Genomic DNA, 17,351 nt, shown 5'->3' with positions numbered 1-17,351 from the left:
TTATTTTAAAGCTATGACAGATGTGTAAATATTAAAATATTAGGTGTTATCTCACCTCAGTGATTACTTTTAAAAACGTTGCAGCTCTGTTGGCAGTGGAAGAAACTTGTATAAAGACTGGAGTGTTTAATATCTTGAGGGATTGGGCTGAGGGGAAGAATTGCAATGAGACAGTTGAAAAGCAGCTGCCATTTCACTGTCTTCAGTAATGTGCCAAGGTTTTCTATTAATTTTCCATTTAAAAAAAGAAAAAAAGTCACATTCAAAATCTGCATTAAAAGTACGCCAGAGTTTTATGTTTTAAACCAGGAACAGGGTGGGAATGCACAACTGGGGCTGCGGTCTCTGTGTGCAGGCAGGCGCCTGATTTACTTCCCTCCATTGCATCCGATTGTGGCCCGTTACCAAGGAATGCCTCTCAACAGGGCTTCCAATTCTTTTGTTGATCCAAATCAGGCCTAAATATTCTTTGAAACTTGTAAAGATGCATGTATCCTGCGTTAGGGTGCATGCACAAAAGACGACAGTGGTACTTACAGGAATGTTTTTGTAGAATTACTATTTCTTTTTTATCTTATACATGTATTCATATATACGAAAAGGACATTATTATCAAACAAACTGAACTTTGTTGACAACACTCTCAAATATAAATTGGAGGAATGTTTCGTAAGCCACAGTCAAAGCCATCTGACTATGAGACCTAAGTCGTGACACGTGTCAGCTTCAGAAAGATAGCGCATTTTCTGTTTTTAAAGACTCAAACAAAACTTTTCACATTCTTCTCTGAAAAAATTGCATTTGAAGTCCTTTTTCACCCAAACACATTTTCAGATAAGAGCACACAAGTCTTGACATTATTTCATTTTGTTATGCGCATCTGTCAAGGAACAGAGATACGATACAGCTACTAAAAACTGATGATTGTGGAACAGTGAAACTTGACAGGATTTCATTTCCTTTATGTTCTGATTATACATTTATCAGGAAGCCTGTATCTCTTCTAGTTGAGCTAGAAATTGGTAGAATTCAGGAACTCAAAGGCTTGGCAAAGAACTGTCCTATTATTTGGTATCATCTTACATTTTAGAGAAGTTGCTTGGTTGAGTCATTGTTAAAGCTTTTGCTTCTTCTTTCATTATTGTGGTTCACTATCCAGAGATCACATTTCTATAGGCCCTATAACTGCTCTGCAGCACAAATTAAACGCTGGGATATTTCATACATATACTTCGAAGTTTCAATGGTTGTCAATCATAGTTTGTAAAATATAGGGATTACAACCTGATATTAACATCCAAATCCATTGTGTTCATTTTATGTGTGAAAATGAGAAACCCTTGTGCAGACGCAAGATTTCACAGCTTCTTTGTCATCCTGTTTTTAATTTATCTTCGTGTTTTGAGCTAGTAAAATGATTTTACTTATCAGTTTAATGTAACATGATAAAATATATCTGTTTATCTGAATTACCAGAATTTGACTGGATCTACAGGTTGCGTGGAATTTTTCTCACACTTTGTTATAATGTAAGATCATATAGTAATTTTACTAATTTTTCAGTTACACACAGTTACTGAATGCCACTAACCTGAAGTTCCTGTTGGGATTCCTTAAGGACATGTATTTATCTCTACTGTATTTACCTCCAGAAGTTTTGTTTGAAATTAAAAGGTGTTTGTTGCATAATTACTCATGGAATCCAATCTTTTTTGTAGGTGTACTTCAGTAAGAACTACCCAGAAGTGGTTCAGAATGGCCAGCTTGCCACAGACTCCTCCCTGGACCCTTCCTCAGGATTATGCGTAACCGAAACTGCACTGTGACCCCTCATAACCGTAACTGTTTTCCATAGAATGTAAAACCGAGATCATCTAAACTCAGTGACGACGTTTGCAAGTGTCAACGAGATTGGGAAGAGAGGGAGCGATTCTTTGCACTGGACGTCCTTCCTATTTAATACTGAGAAGAAAACTTTTTGCTGTCCCCCTTTCTTTCATTTCAGTGCAATATGTTTTCCTTTCCAATTAATTATGTTTGTATTGCCAAGGAAATTAGGCAGACTAAGTTTTTATTTGAAAGTTATGTGATAGAAATCTCTTTTTATTTAAACAGGTGCAGGACGCCTAACAGGTCTAGGGTGCATATTTGGAGCCTATTAAAAAAAATTGGAATGCATCCTTTTTCAGAAATATTTTGAGAACAAGCAAAACCAAAGGGTTTTTTTCAGTGTCACTTCAGCACGACAGCTGTGTCTCAACAGCAGATTCGGTAGTGTGCAACTTAGTTGTCTAATGCAACCATCCTTCTGCCTGTCATAAGTAGCTATGCAGGTTGGTAGAAAAAAGAACAAGCCAAAAATACTTTTTTCTCTTTGATAGCAAAAAGTACTATATACTTATTTTTTTGATAAATAATTCAAGTAATGCTGTTCAAGATGAATGTAAATATTAGCTTTATTTTGCTAAAATCCGAATGCTGAAAAATCAGTCTGTCTTCTATACTGTAGAAGAAAACCTCTATACTTTAGAAGAAAATTACCACATTTGCACTGAAGAAATATTTAAATAATGTAACATACATTCCTTTTTTTTTATCCAGGTTATCAAAGAAAAAAGGTATTAAAATAACTTGGGGAAATGTTTGAATGACATGTCATTATACCTAAATACTGTGTAGTACAAAGTTATCTTCAACACAACACATTGAAATGTATACGTTATTTGCATTTATTGTGCCTTAATATTTGTGCCTTCAAGCCAAAGTTGTAACTGCAGGGTACACAACAAATTCATTAAATATATGTTAAAAATATTTAACCTTAGTGTATTTAAAGTTTTGCATCTGGGTTCCGTTGAACTCGAGCTGTTTGAAGTTGGCATCTTACTGGAATAGGTAGGAAAGTACAACCTGTAGTTTCAAGTGGTTCTTGCTGATAGTGAGAAGAATGTAGTGAGAGGTTTGGTATGAATAACTTAAGTCCTGATTCAGCAAAGCACTTTAACACAAAGGCACTATTCCCATGCTTTTAAAAAAAAGACAAAAAATCAAGGAAGTGCTATGCTGCTTCGGATTTTTTCATGTTTCTGGAGATACCTTCTCTCTGAGGTCCAGTGGAAAGTAAATCTATTCATCTCACTCTTTAAAGGTCACAGAAGAGACTCAAGGGCAACAGATCTCTTCAGGACATGGCAAATACTGTGCTTTCGAGAAAAAAATGCTGATGATGCTTGCTGTTACCTTTGTAAGACAAATGTTCACCCAATGGTCTAAAAATAAGGCAAACATGAATGTTTCTCATATCAAGAAGTTCCACCAGCAGATAACCAATTCAAATTTACTCTCCCCTTGTCCAGAAGTAGATTGAGGTCAAAGACTGTATGAGGATCATCTAGAAGGACTTTGTCCCATGCAGGAATTCTCATTCCCGCTTTGCAGCATCTTCCCTGTGGTTTGCTGTCCTGCGGTGGCATCCCAGGAGAAAGGCGAGGACCTCGTACTACCTGCAGTGCCACCAGCCAGCTGCCCCTGCTGGGCTGCAGGTAAAAAACAGCATCTAGCCTCTTGTTTTATTGGTAGCGTCCCCTTCTGTCATTGAGAGGAAGCTACAAAATAAGATGCTCTTGTCCTTAGCTTGCTTTTGGGAGGTTCTGACACTTCTTCTGTGGTGTGAAGCATCTTACACTAGAAGGAATCCCATGGAAATCAGTGGGACTGAACTTCATGCAGTGATGCACAGAGTGAGGCTTGTGCTATGTCTGGTGCTAAACAGCACGTGGTCAGAGACAGCTGCCTGTCCTCAAAGCCACGTCACACAGATTGTGAGCAGGGCTTATGGACAGTCCTTAGAGCACATCAGCACATCCACTTTTCTGTGTCACTTGGCCCTTGGTCTTCTCCAGGCTCATGCAGTCCACTTATGGACCTAGAACATGGTTATCATCTAGTGTGTTTTGTTGTGCCTTCCTTTTCATTTCGAATTGTCTGAAAATAAGGATATTCTGCAGCTCAGTAGAGTGGTGTTTGTATTGAAGAGGTATGTGAAGATGTAGAAAAGTGTTTGAGTGCATAGAGTCACATGGGATAATGCTGGGGGACTGTGTCGCATGAAGAAAGTTCAGCCTTGCATGGTCTTGTCTGTAACTGCCTTTTTGAAAGGGATCCATGGTGTGGGCCACGTCCAAACTCTGCTCAAGCTTTGTCGTGCAGAGACATGGGTGGAGTGGTCCAAAAAGAGAGCTAGGGTGGGATGACCAGTAAGACAGTGTAGACACTTAATGGAGTCTGATGCTTGAGCTCATTTGTTTGCCTTTTTAACTGAGAAGTTTGGACATACCCGGAGTCTGTGTTTTACAATAGTGAATTCTTTTAATTTCTAAATCATTAGTTCTTACAGGATATTAAGTATGATGTGTAATACACTGAGACTTTTAAATACTCTTAAGAGAACAGTACATTCTTCTGGCTGTATACCTTGAATTTATATTTTTTTTCTGCCAGAACCAAGGAGATATCCATGTGTAAACCAAGGGTATAATTACAGTTTTAGTTCATTTCAGTTCTGAAATGAGTCTATGGTGAGTTACATTTAAGAGCAGAGCTGCAAAACGCTGGTTGCTGCAGACTTGCTGGTGTGAGACCCTGACAGATCCAGCTATAAATCTATAAGCCAGAATTAATTTGACCCTGTAGCTTTTCGAATGCGCACAAAAATGTCAGTTATCTCTGAAAATACTGATTCTGCTTCTTCACATGTTTTGGCAGGACATCACTAGCTGTAGGTATCAAATATCAATATGAGAGAAAACGAATTTTTTACAAAATCACACTTGAAAACCATAAATTGCAGGTAGAACAATGGATGACAAGTCATTTATGTCTGTCATTGACATTGTTTAGATCTTTTTAATTTAAAGTAACAAAAATATTTTAATCAGGAAATTGGTTTTTCGATTCTTTTGTTGATTTTGTTGTTGATAGTTGCTTTGTTTATAGGACTATTGGTTAAGATAGACAGACCTGTTTAATTTCAGCTGAGTAAAAAAGTGCCATCTACCGGAATGGCAAAACTCGGATCAGGGATGAGAAAGACCTTCCTTTGGTGAATGTCTTCCTCTGTTAAATGGACAAATTACCTTTTGGGCAAGGTGTTTTATGTTTCCTTTTACAGAAAAGTTCAAATAGTTCTAAACTTCCACTTTGAAAATACCCATGCTTTATTTGGTAACAGCAGTGCTGGTTGCTGTAAGCTACATTCCTACCTGGAGAGCTTGGAAAAAGAATTGAATCTCTGGAGTTATTCAAGCCTTTAAAATACTTCTTCACCATGAGGTGCCTTGAAGTATTCCATAGTCTTATTTCTGATAAATAAAATTTTATACAGTAATATGGAAAATCATCGGTTACGGAACTGTTGTTTTCTGCGAAAGGCTAGGAATGGCCTCTACTTCTAATCCCAAGAATTGTTCTTCAGACATTCATTTTGGTCTAGCTTTGCTCCGCCCCTCCTCAAAACCAACAGAGTTCTCAAGGACAGGTTGTCTCTTGCTTATTTTAAGGGCAAAATTCTCTTTAGTGGACTGAACCAAAACTCATCCACCAGACAGGCGTTGTCTTCTGCGATGCCATCTGTGCTGCCCTTTGGAAGGGAGAAGACCTTCTGACCAACATCAGTCATGCTGGTTGGTTAAGTGATGTTGGCTGTTTCTTTTAAGCTTCCCAGTACCTGTTTAAGATAGCGGAAAGAACCAGAAGGGGACAAAAGACTTAAACAGTATAGAAATTCTCCTGAAAATGTTGCTTTTTGTGTTAATCTGACCCTTTGAAATATATCACTTTAAGTTTTCCTTGGGGCAGGGCAAGGGGGAGAGGAAAAAAATCGAAATGACTTATTTCCTGGGATGGCGATGAGCATCTGACACTTTAGCAGAAGAACATGGCTTTCTGTGTATGTTCCACATTGTGTAACAGCGCACTGCTTTTTCATTTTAACTCTGGTTTTGTTTGGTTTTGGTGTTTTGTTTTGTTTGCATCTGTGTAATAATTCATTTTTTTTTTTTATTGCTATGGAATGATTTCTTTTGTTGATGTTCATGTGACAACTGCTGTCATACAATAAATGGCGTTTCTCAGAAGCGTGCAGCAGTCTGTCGTCATTGCGAATGTGGTTGAAAGCAGAAGTGCTGGGCTAAGCCATATTGTGCCTGAAATCTCCAGACACATCTTCATGGCATCACCAGCTCACAGCATTGAAAATTCTCTATTTGGAGGTACAACACAAAACAATACATTCCAGAGTACATGATCAGGCTTTTTTGCTTCAATGGCAAGGGCTGAAAAGTGATTCAAATAGTTTTTGAAAGAATTGCTGTGGAAGAACCACTGCAGTTGCCCAGCTGCGGTCTCTGCCCCAAGCAGTCAGCAAGCTCAATGGACTAGACAGCCAAAATGTGGAAGTCTGATGGACACAGAAGGAAAGCGGGTTAGCAGGACGGCTCCAAATTCTGGTGTCACCTCCCAGTCCTGTGCTTCTGTCTGATGAATTTGTTGCTTAATTTAACAAGACACTCTAAATCTGCTTGTTTCTGGAAACCGCTCAAAGTTTTTCCTCATGTCTACCAACCCTCTCAAGCACTTAAATCTACTATTTCGATGCAGGTTTTTAGTACAACATAAATTGTGCATTTGTCAGTAATCTCCCAGTGCAGCAATTTCCAGGGCTTGATGCAAGAGAAATTGGCATCTGTCCTTTTATCATGTTGGAATAGGTGGTAAAAATTTCTCATGTTGCTACCACAAGTCTATCTTGCAGCCACCATGCAGCGATCTTAACTACCTGTGAGTTTGGCTTAGGTTTTCACATCACAATAGTCATTCGTGCTACGTGCAGTATTCTCCTGGAGCATGCACTTGCCAAATTCATGTGTTCCTGTGCTAATGCAACAGCTCCCTCTTAGAGAACAGGTGAGGTGGATTATTTAGTTTGCCTGAAAGAGAGCTGCTGATTAATAGCAAAGCCAAATATGTGTTTTATGAACTTACCCACAAAACAAACACAGTTTTCATAAACTCTGTGTATAAAGCTGGTTCATGGATTTGGAGCAATATCAATGTACAAAACCACAGGGCCGTACGCTGACCTCTGAAATCAGGTTTCCATTGTCTGTACCTTGCCACTATTTAACTCCCAAAATTGCCTGAAATCAGTAGCCTCGCCCATTTTGAGATACAGAATCCCCTGTGGATCTTCTTAGCCACAAATCCAGCACATGCTCAAAAGTATCATAACCTGGAGAAGACAGCGGAGGCAGTCGTGCTGCTGTTTGGGAGCTGGGGCATGTCCTGCACCAAGTTATTGAAGGGGCTCAGTGCAGGGTGCTTGGATCATACCTGCTTGCTTCAAATGTGGCTGAGTTAAAAGCTGGACCAGAGCTCTTGTCTCTTTCCTGGGTTTTTAGCACACACTCGGGTGAACACAGGGGTTGCAGTTTCATTAACCTGAGCCCCTCGGGCCTTTCCGTCCTCTACATCACTGAAGCATAATATTCAGAAATATTCATCCTGAGTGGATTATGTTTCCACCGGGACAAAGGAAATCCCAGGTTTGGGTCCCAGTTCCAGGGAATATTTGTGCATTTTATTCAATGATTGCCAGTACGAATACCAGAAGTCCCGCCCCAGCTGGGCGGTGGTGGCTGAGACTGCAGCTGTTTGCAGGGACCGTGCTTTAGCTGCTGGGCAGCTCTACAAAAGCAAACACGATCCTCCTGCCTCCCCAAGGATGCTGTTGCCCTCGGTGCTGTCACCACCGCATGGACCTCTGATTTGGATGGGATGCTCTTTGTACCCAGCTGTTCCTGCTGCAGCTGCTCCTTGCACAACATATGGGCAGTGAGTCTCCCTACAGACCAAGGTTTTCCTTCTAATCAATAAATCTTTTAACAGAAGAGCTCTGAAGTATTAGCTGAAGCTCCTACTTAGACTATACCCAAAGAATGAGCTTCCATTTCATGCAGTTTAAACTACTGTGATGCAGCCAAAGGCATGTGTGCCACCTGGTGACTCCAACATCTGAATTTGATGCCTGAAATATGTCTGGTGGATCGTGTTAGGCACACAAAGCTTATTACGGAGCTACAGCTTTCTTTTTTTTCTTTTATTTCTTTTTTTTCCTTTTATTTCTTTTCTTTTTTTAGATTTAGTGGCTTGCTATTGGAAATTAAGGTTGGGGGCAATGACAAATAGTTCCCTTTGTTTAATTCCAGTAAGCTTTGTATCTCTGGGTTCAACCACAGATAGCAAATGAAGGAGTTGTTTATCCTGAGAGTAGCCTGAAGAAAGCAAATCTTGCTAATGTTCATGCCAGTTGACGTGCTTCGTGGAGCTCTGTATTTTGCAGGAAAGGACCATAATTACCTTATGGCATTAAATAGAGCTGGGTGGGAAACGCAGCCTCAGATTTATTAGTCAAAGTTTCGTTGTCAACAAGAGCTTGCTCTTGAATATTACAGGCCTAGATTTTCTCTTTAACATAAATGCTGGGCATGAATAGGGCAAGCAAGTGCTGTCTCTTGAAAAGACTGCCAAGATACTGAAAAAATATTTTCTCCCCACCTCCCTGCTCAGGCTGAGATATCATTAGCTAGATATTTGTTTGTTCTGTACTGGCAAGAAGACAGCATTGGACCAAGAATATGGACCGCTCTGTGTTTTGGTTGATTTAATATGTATGCACTTTCGCAGAGTAGTGATTTCCACAAGTGGACTTATGCAAGTGATTCACCATGAGTCATGCATGCAGTGAATTAAGTGCCTCTTCCCACAACCAGGTCACCTCCTGACATTCATTCTCCCCTTTTTTTTTTTTTTAATTACTCAACAAATTCTTTTGCAATTACTTTCAAGCATTCTATGTAGATCACACGTTTATGTACGTGGTTAATGTTTATTGATTTTTTTGAGTCACAATAGATCAGAGAAACTAAATGGTATAGTCTTTGTTGGCACCTGTGAATTTGAATTTTTGTTTTCATCTAGTTTTGGAAACACACATGTGTGTTCATTTCTGTCAGTGTGCATGTCAGTAGAGCTAGATTTACTCGAACGGCATGTCGCGTCATGCACACATGTTGACACAGAAAGGAAGGGAATATGCATTTTTCAAATAGTTTTATGGAAAAGTCTCTGCTGCTGTTTCTAGCAGCGAACGATAGAGACCATCCCAGCCTTGAGAGAACAGGAAGGTACCTCTGCACATGCCAAGAGACCAGAGAGAGCAACGAGCTGCCCGGTTTCTGCTGGGATGGGACGGGCCTGCAAGGGCTCTCCCTGCACTGGTTTGACTTGCCGAGGTTCTCTCTGCATTTCTGCACCTGGAAGAAGTTGCAACAGACGCTGCGCAGAACCAGTTCTCGTTGCTGAAAGCAGAAAGTGAAAGGCCAAGAGCTGCTGGTAAGCAAGGGCAGATGCTTATCCTGTGCCAGGCATGGCCAAAGCCTGTTCATCTAGGTGTCGTCCACACGAGCTGCTGGCTGACTGGACCGCTGCCCGTTTGGAGTAATCGGGCTTACTGGGGAGGAGGAGAAGCCCTCTGAAAAGCAGAAATTTCTAGGGAGACAACTCCTAGAGCATGAAAGAAGCACAGCGAGGTTTTCCTTAGATGTCTCTGTCTCACAGACAGGTAGTTGTGCTTTTCTTGTCTTTCAAGGGAGCAATGGAAGCTCCCAGGTGCTCTGTGAAGAAGGTGCAAGAGCCCATGGTGCTCACAAGGACCTCACAACGGGCTGGTTAATGGGGATGCCTTTGCTGCAGCCTAATGAATGTGAGTGCAACGATTACTTAACAAAGAGAGGTGTAGATCTCTGGGAGATGATTTTGCCGAGCTGCCAAAAGGAATGGGCAACAAACCAGTCGGAGCTGCTGATGCTGTTGTCACAGATTTACCAGAAAGGCTGCTTTTCCTTCCAGCTTTTTTTTTCTTTTTTTTTTTCTCAAGGAGCAATTATCAGTTCATCCTTTCCCTGGAACTGATATTGAGGCAAACGTCTATCAGATATTGCTACATGTAACGTGCCTTTTTGTGACTTCTCCTTGCTGGGTGAGAGCTGCCAAGCTCACATGATATTTAAGCCCTATTACTGTTAACTGTGGCTACTGTTGTTGGGAGCTGTTCAGGGCTTTCATTTGCCCATCCTGAGGGGACTGTAATAAAGACTGGCCCCTGCTGTTAAATTGTTTGCATAATTCCCTTTTTTCTTTCTTTCTTTCTTTTTTTTCTTTTTTTGACTAGGAAAGCTGATCTTACGTTGGGAGAACTATCAGTCGTGCCAGAGTTTTGACACCTAATCATATCATAACCGAGTGAATCAAGCCGAGTGCACCCCTCTTCTATAATCTATTGCCTTGAAGTAGAGGAAAGAGCTTGGTTTCCCACTTTGATTCATCTGGATGACCCTTAATCCCGAATTCTCGTGAGGAGCTGATTTATTGTCTGGCATCAGGGAGGGGACATTAATTCCCCGTCTGCCACCCAGCATGCCCACTTTGAAAGAAAGAAACCTCCTGTGCTGTAGGTAGGATCGAAACCAAAGGGTATAAACTGAACTGAAGTCCGTGTGTCTGGGCAGCTTGTCTGGAAAACTCTACTGCCACTTAACCCTGTAATCACCTGGAAACTCCAGGAACACCTGACTCTTTACTTTGGAGCTTACTCAGGTGCCCAGAGCCATGTCCCTTGGGGTCTCCAGAGCTGCCAAGAACAAGCAACCTGGTTCCTTGCGCCCACCTAAGCCTCCTTGGCATGGAGAAAAGTGGAGAAAAGCCCTTGTTTAAGGGCTTGGTGGGCCCCAATAGCCTCACCCAGAACCTCCCCACGCAATGCCGTCTGGCTCCAAAAGAAGGTACATTATGGGCACCTGCAGAGGTAGCGGGAGAGAGGCAAAGGAGGACCCTGCCTGCTGCCTCCCAGGAAAGTGCCCTGGGAGCAAGGACCCCTATGGCATTGAGGTGAAAAACCCTTCCCACCCATTCCAGCGTCACCTTGCTGGAAGCCTTTCCTAGAGCCACGGTAGCGAGGAGGAAGCTGGATGCCGTAACCCGTTGTGAGTGCACAAACCTCCTGGGATGACAAACGCCAGGGGAGCCAGGAGGCAGCCCAAGGCTCCCCGCTCCCTGGTGACGGGCCTCAGGAGCGAGGTTTCGGCGTCAGACACGCGCTCCCTCCCCACACTCCCCACACGCCCCTCCAGCCTCCTGAGTCTGACATTCCTGGCTGCGGAGAGGTGCAGTTTCAAAGCAGGGGTGGAGGAGGATCCTCCGCCCAAGGTAGCCTCCAGCCTGGTTGTTGGGGCGCTCTCATGGGATGTGGGAGACGTGGGTTTGGGCCCCTCGGGCTGAGGCGGGAAAGGAACCCAGGCCTCCCACTTCTTCAGCATATACTTTGAATACTGTGGCATTATATAATAAAAGCCATCACCACCTTTTCTTCTTCCTGCTTTGTTTTTTTGAAAGGCTGATCTGTGTGGAGTCTTTTGAAAGAAAGGGCGTAGGTACCAATCTCCAGGAGAAGATTTCAGACAATGGATCCCAAGCAGACAGGATTGCCTCACTCCAGCCTCAAGGGGCTTTTAGTGCAAGAGACAATTGCAGATACACCCTTGCCCTCCACTTTTCCTATTGCCTGAATGTAAGCAGCTGCCTGATCCCTTCAAAAAGATCCCCTGTATCCTCCCACCTCTGTTGGGTTCAGCTCTGAAGAACCCAACTTTCACCATCAGCCACATAAGGAGTCCAAGAGCAGCTCATAAGCTGCTGGAGGCCAGATCACCTAAAAGTTAGGGATTTCAGTGGCCAAACCTCTCCCAAATCTAACCTTTTTTTCTCTACTTAAATCAGGTTGTCAAATCCAGATGAAACAACTTGCCTCTTTGAAAAAATACAGGGGATGGAGGCTAGATCAAGCAGGATGTGCTTGTATAATTGCATAAGTATGTAAGACAATTTTTGTTGCTTTGAAAACTTTAGAAGACTTTACACCAGAAATAAACCTTCACAAGTACTCTTAATCATTGCACTCTGTGAAGACTCATCTGAAATAGTCTGCATAATCAACTTTGACGTAGCTCTTTGGCTGGAAAAGCCCAGACGGTCCCAAATGTCTCTTTGATGCAGAATCACACAAAGATTCAAGTTTCCATTGCTCTGATCAAGCAAAACGTCCCTTGCCCTAACTGAGCGGGAAGAGGTCTCTGCTTCCCAAAGCATAAATGTGTTGCACATGGTGCCTATTAATCAATGGAGTCAAGTCTGGATTAGCATCAACTTTTATAACTCTGTGATGAGATTATACAAATAAAGCTTATGCAAATGCAATTTTGCAACCTTGAAAATTTTGTGTGTAACCTGTTTTTAAAACATTCCATCTATGGAAATCTATATTTCTCCCTCATTTTCTAAGCAGAATCTAAACTCCAGAGGGGAGGAGGCCAGCTCAGCAGTAGGGTCTTCATGAAAGATTGAAGTCTTTGGCTTATTGCAGCAGATACTGCAAATCAGAGGAGATCAAGCAACCAAAATGAAGAAAGGATGTCACCGTCCTTGCCGCACTTTTGTCAAGAGGAATCCCCAAAGGATGACAAAGGCCCTGTGGAGCCCCTTCATTCTCATCTTCATTATCATAAATTGCCAGTGGAGCAATCGTCGGCGTCTGATTAGGTTCATTTTTAACCATGCTGCTTCCCTTTTTTCTGTGTAAGTGTTTTTCAGTGTTGTTCACTACTACGTGAGGTACACCAGCTCTTGCAGAGGGGAATGAGGCTCTCTCCACTCTCAGAGACAGTCAAGGAAGCTGAAAGGCATTAAGTAGAAACCTTTCCCATCATGTCCTGAAAGGCTAGTGTACGTTCAAGGAAGTCCAGCCACAGCAGAAGTGGCTAGCTACCCTGGGCCTAGACTGACTGCCCAGATATAATGCTCCATGGACCCATGGTTAGTTTTTGCCAGGTGTTGAGTTGAGGTGCTGCTCTGATACCATCACGAGATGCTCATCGCAGTGAAATAAAAGAAAGAAGGTATTATAGAGGATCATTTCAATACCTGACACTCTTACACTTGGTTAATTGTATTTGTTCATTAAGATAAGGATCAGCATTCAGCTTCTCCTACATTTAGGTCAGCCTTCCAGTAAATTTGCACTTGCAAGAGAGAGCTGCTTTAATGAGGGATAATGAAACTTGCTACGCATTGCATCATGACTTCTGTGTTAATATCATTTACACATGATAAAATGCAAATAGTATTGACCTGTCAGTGCACAATCATGCTTAATCCTCTAAGCCCACACACATACATGTGCTTAAACTAATCTCCCTAACAGTAAACACAATACACATCTCTGCCATTCTCCTGAGAACATTCGTTTTGCTGGAACTACGAGGTGCATCAGCTCTACCCACCCAGCAATGCAAATAGGTTGCCACTGGCTCCAAAGGGCTGTGACTCTTGTAAATACCCTCACTCGCTGTTTGCTGTTCACAGAAACATGACAGTGCCCTGAGACCTTACTGTAAACAACTTTATGTTAAAGAGACCAACACTCTGTATTATAGGCGTTCCGAGGGCATTTCTAGTGTGTGCGTCCAGTTCACTCTCCCAATGTACTTTGGGTGTCCAAGGCCTGCTTGTCCATCTTCTGAAGGCACCCTGAATTTTTGAATGGGCATCTCAGTTAAATGGTAACCAGTAGGGATACTCAAACACTTGTTCATTTGGGATTCGTACTGGCACAAGGGTACCATCATACCCTTTCTTTACATCTGTATTTTGAAGCTGGAATGAAGTACAAAAGGCAAGATATTAAGCTGAGGTGGGTTCAGCCACCTGCAGTGAATAAATGTTCCCTCGAGGTTAGCTGGGCCCACATGTATTTTAAGAAATGCAGATTAAGCACATGGTAAAAGTTAATTTTATTTAATTGTAATTTTGTTGTGGGAAGTTCAGCTCATACTGTCAGAATAACTGAACTATTTCTGAGAGAAAATAATATTTGGGTTCCACTGCTGTTCGAGAGTTCTAGCTCTGAACTGTATGATTTTAAAGTCTTTCTGCATCTCCTGTTCCCTGAGAGGTGTGGTACGTTTTCCTTTCAACTTCTCTTATTCTTGAATGTAAACGAACTTGTGTGTGTTCAGGACTGGTGAAGAATCCTCTTTGGAAATTTCTCCCCAGCCTTATGAAATGCAGGCTTGCAGCAACTATTTCCTATTTCTCAGTGCTATCGGCAAAACACTGCCTTGCGTTTTAGTCATCTGGAAAAATGCATCAGGCAGCACTTCTCTGGAGAAACCATGAAGTTGTGTAGGACATGATCCCTGGGGAGGTGTCCCACTGGTGAGGAAACCCTCAGGAGCAGCTGAACAAGCTCAGTGTCTTTCAAAGGTGGTAAAACACTGGCAGAGGTTGTCCAGAGAGGTGGTATTTGCCCCATCCCTGGAGGCATTCCAGGCCAGGCTGGACAGGGCTCTGAGCAACGTGATCTAGTTGAAGATGTCCCTGCTCATTGCGGGGGGTTGGACTAGATGACCTCTGAAGGCCCTTTCCGATCCAAACTATTCTCTGATTCTATGAAAACTTTTTAAATTTACTATCAGTGAAATCGGCTATTAGTGAACATTTATTGTGGTTTTGGTACCTTAGCAGCTGGAAAGAGGAGCATGTGCTCAGAGCATGTGTTAGAAAGCAGAGACTGGACACCCAAGGTACAAAGGGATGTATGGGCAGGGGAAGCATCTCCTCTCAGCAGACCAGGCAGTCTGTCGCCAGGACCTGCAGACACGTGGCCTTCTCATAGCACCTGAATGTGGGCTCTTCCAGCTGGATGGTGTATTCAGTTTAGGGATTATGTATATTAGATCCTTGCTCTGATACCTTCACTTGGGCAAAGCCAGTCACTCTGGCAAAGTCAAACTTGGGTGAATCAGTTTCCTTCAAACTGTGCAGCCTGATTCACACCCTAGGAATCCAGCCTTTCCTTGTTGCAGAATAACCAAAGCAAACTCCAGCAGCAGAGTCGCCTTTGGTATCGACTCTGCAAGCACTTTTCTACACAAACCACAGGAGTGAAATCATGGCCCTTTTGAACCCTGGCTGGCAGGAGTGTGCCCTGGATTACTCTGACTGATGGCATTTGTAAGAAGGAGGTTGTAGACACCGGGACTGAGCCTGTGCTCCTAAAGAAAGGGTGCAGAGATTTGTCTATACCAGTGAGCTGAAGGGCTTGAGCTCTGTGCTGCAACCAGGCACACTTTGGATCACAGAAACACAAAATAGTTTGAGTTGGAAGGGACCTTCAAAGTTCATCTAGTCCAACTGCCTTGCAATGATCAGGGACATCTTCCACTAGATCAGGTTGCTCAGAGCCCCCTCCAGCCTGGCCTGGAATGAAACGAGTGGCTCCCCTGGCCCGGTTTTGTCCTACGACATCCAACAACCTCCTGGGCGGCACGGGGTGTAGCACGGATCAGGCACTGCTCTTCAGTGGATGTATGGATGAGGCCAGGTGTTTTGGAGGGGAAAGAGTGTTTACCCATGCATCTGCAAGTCGTGCATGGTATAAAAAGGATTTGCCATCCTGGTGCTAGAAACTTCTTTCGCAGTGGGTAGCGTGTGTGTGTATGTGTGAACGTACACTAGACTGTGAAGTATGGAGATATGATACATACATGCATGTATATACATAGACATTTATATGTACATACATGTGCACATGCATGCATACACTGCACTTTGATGCAATACTCGATTTCAGTGCTATGATTACCTATACTGCAGACTAATAACCGTGGTGTGTTGTTGTGTCGCTTTTTTTTTGGAGAAAGTAGGCCAGTCCTTGCTATTATAATGTTAACAGATTTCTCATTCTGAGTATCAGTGGGCTTCAACATCCCCAGCACAACAGTCCCATGAGCTGGTTTTTCAGCCTCAAGGATGATGGGACAGAGATGAATTACTATAGTGCTACAACCCCTCCCTCTGCATTGTATTTCTGACTACAGGAGGGTAGCTAAAACCCAACTAACTCCAGCTTCTCTCTCCTCATTGTACCATAGCCTCTCAGGCTCCTGATTTTGTTACCTGCCTTTTGTGTAATTCTCTGGACTCGTCTTCAGCAAAGACTTACTTACAGACAAAGAACGCTAACATGCTATTTGCTGAAATTCTCATGGATGAGAAAATTAACAACCAACCCCTCCCTCTTTTTTTCTTTTTTTTTTTTTTTTTTTTTGTTGTTACCATGGTCACAGGGAAGGAATTAAAGCATCAAAGCCTTCCATTTCCTGATGATGGATTAAGGAAATTATTAATTTGTCTTATAAAAAGGCAAGTTGTGTCTCTGCAATTAATGTTAGAGGGGCCTTCATGAGGGGAATTTCAGCCTCCTGGGTGGAGAAGGCTAAAGCCTCTGCTTACTCACCAGCTTAGATAGATGGGGCTGCTATAGGGGTCTGTGCTGTACCTCCTGCCTTCATTAGTCACCGCAGATAGGATTTGGCTGCCTAGGCAGTGGTTTCTTTGGGGCACAAGATTAAAAATTCAAGCTCCCCTATAAATTAAGCCCTCTCCTTTATCCATTTTTTATGCTTCATCCATGATCTCTCAGGATTTTTCTGTTGCAGGATGAGCAAAACTTAGGGAAAAAAAATACTTACACATAATTGTCTTTGATATGTTTCTACTCATCCCTTGCCTGGCTTTTCTGGCTCCCTGGCGTGCAGCATCTACCTGCTGATGAGATGGCTGTTCATATGGGAGCCCTTTATAGAGGATGCCTTCCCCTGGGGGCCTGCAGGTTTGGCCATGGCCACCACATCTGCCCCACCATTGGACATGAAGCTTGGTCCCATAAAGACTTTCTGAAGGATCTGGACCTCTTTTCCCAGCTCCGTCTCACGATGTTTCTTGGTGACCTGCCCCCGCTGGAGCCCCTGCATGGAGCAGGTGAAATTTCCCTCACCTTTGGGACTGCCCATACCTGCAGGGCACAGCTGGGAGGAAAGCATATTACCCTGTCGTCTGCTTCTGTTGTAGAAAATTCTTTCTTTTGCTTCATATTTTCTTCACCATTTTCTTTTTTTTTTTTTCCTAAACAATTGCGGAAAAAATGGTTTTGAATCCCAGCATTTGCCCTCAAAATTGTGAGAGGAAAAAAAGGCAGCACCAAAACATGGAGATTTTGATCTTGAGAGTCGTCAAAACTGCCTTGGCTTCGCAGATTGTCCCTTTGTCTTGGGATTCATTTCAGGAGGCTCCCTGACCTTCCACCATGGGCAGCAGTGTCGTCTGATGGCAGAAACTAG

The 17,351-nt window shown here is 42.7% G+C and overlaps 1 protein-coding gene across 3 annotated transcripts in view; it reads left to right on the top strand.

Annotated features, from left to right (window-relative positions):
- Positions 1-6,134, top strand: part of ABCC4 (ATP binding cassette subfamily C member 4 (PEL blood group)) — a 156,895-nt gene extending 150,761 nt beyond the window's left edge. For all 3 annotated transcript variants that reach the window (XM_071806713.1, XM_071806706.1, XM_065830443.2), the window contains one exon: positions 1,719-6,134. In XM_071806713.1, the coding sequence (XP_071662814.1) occupies positions 1,719-1,826 (108 nt within the window). In that variant the 3' untranslated portion in view covers positions 1,827-6,134. The remainder of the gene's footprint in view (positions 1-1,718) is intronic.
- Positions 6,135-17,351: the final 11,217 nt, after the last annotated feature.

The sequence above is a fragment of the Patagioenas fasciata genome, chromosome 1, assembly GCF_037038585.1.
Source record: "Patagioenas fasciata isolate bPatFas1 chromosome 1, bPatFas1.hap1, whole genome shotgun sequence".
NCBI classification, from domain to species: domain Eukaryota; kingdom Metazoa; phylum Chordata; class Aves; order Columbiformes; family Columbidae; genus Patagioenas; species Patagioenas fasciata.
Note: the sequence above shows the minus strand (reverse complement) of the source record. Positions and strands in the feature narration are given on the sequence as shown.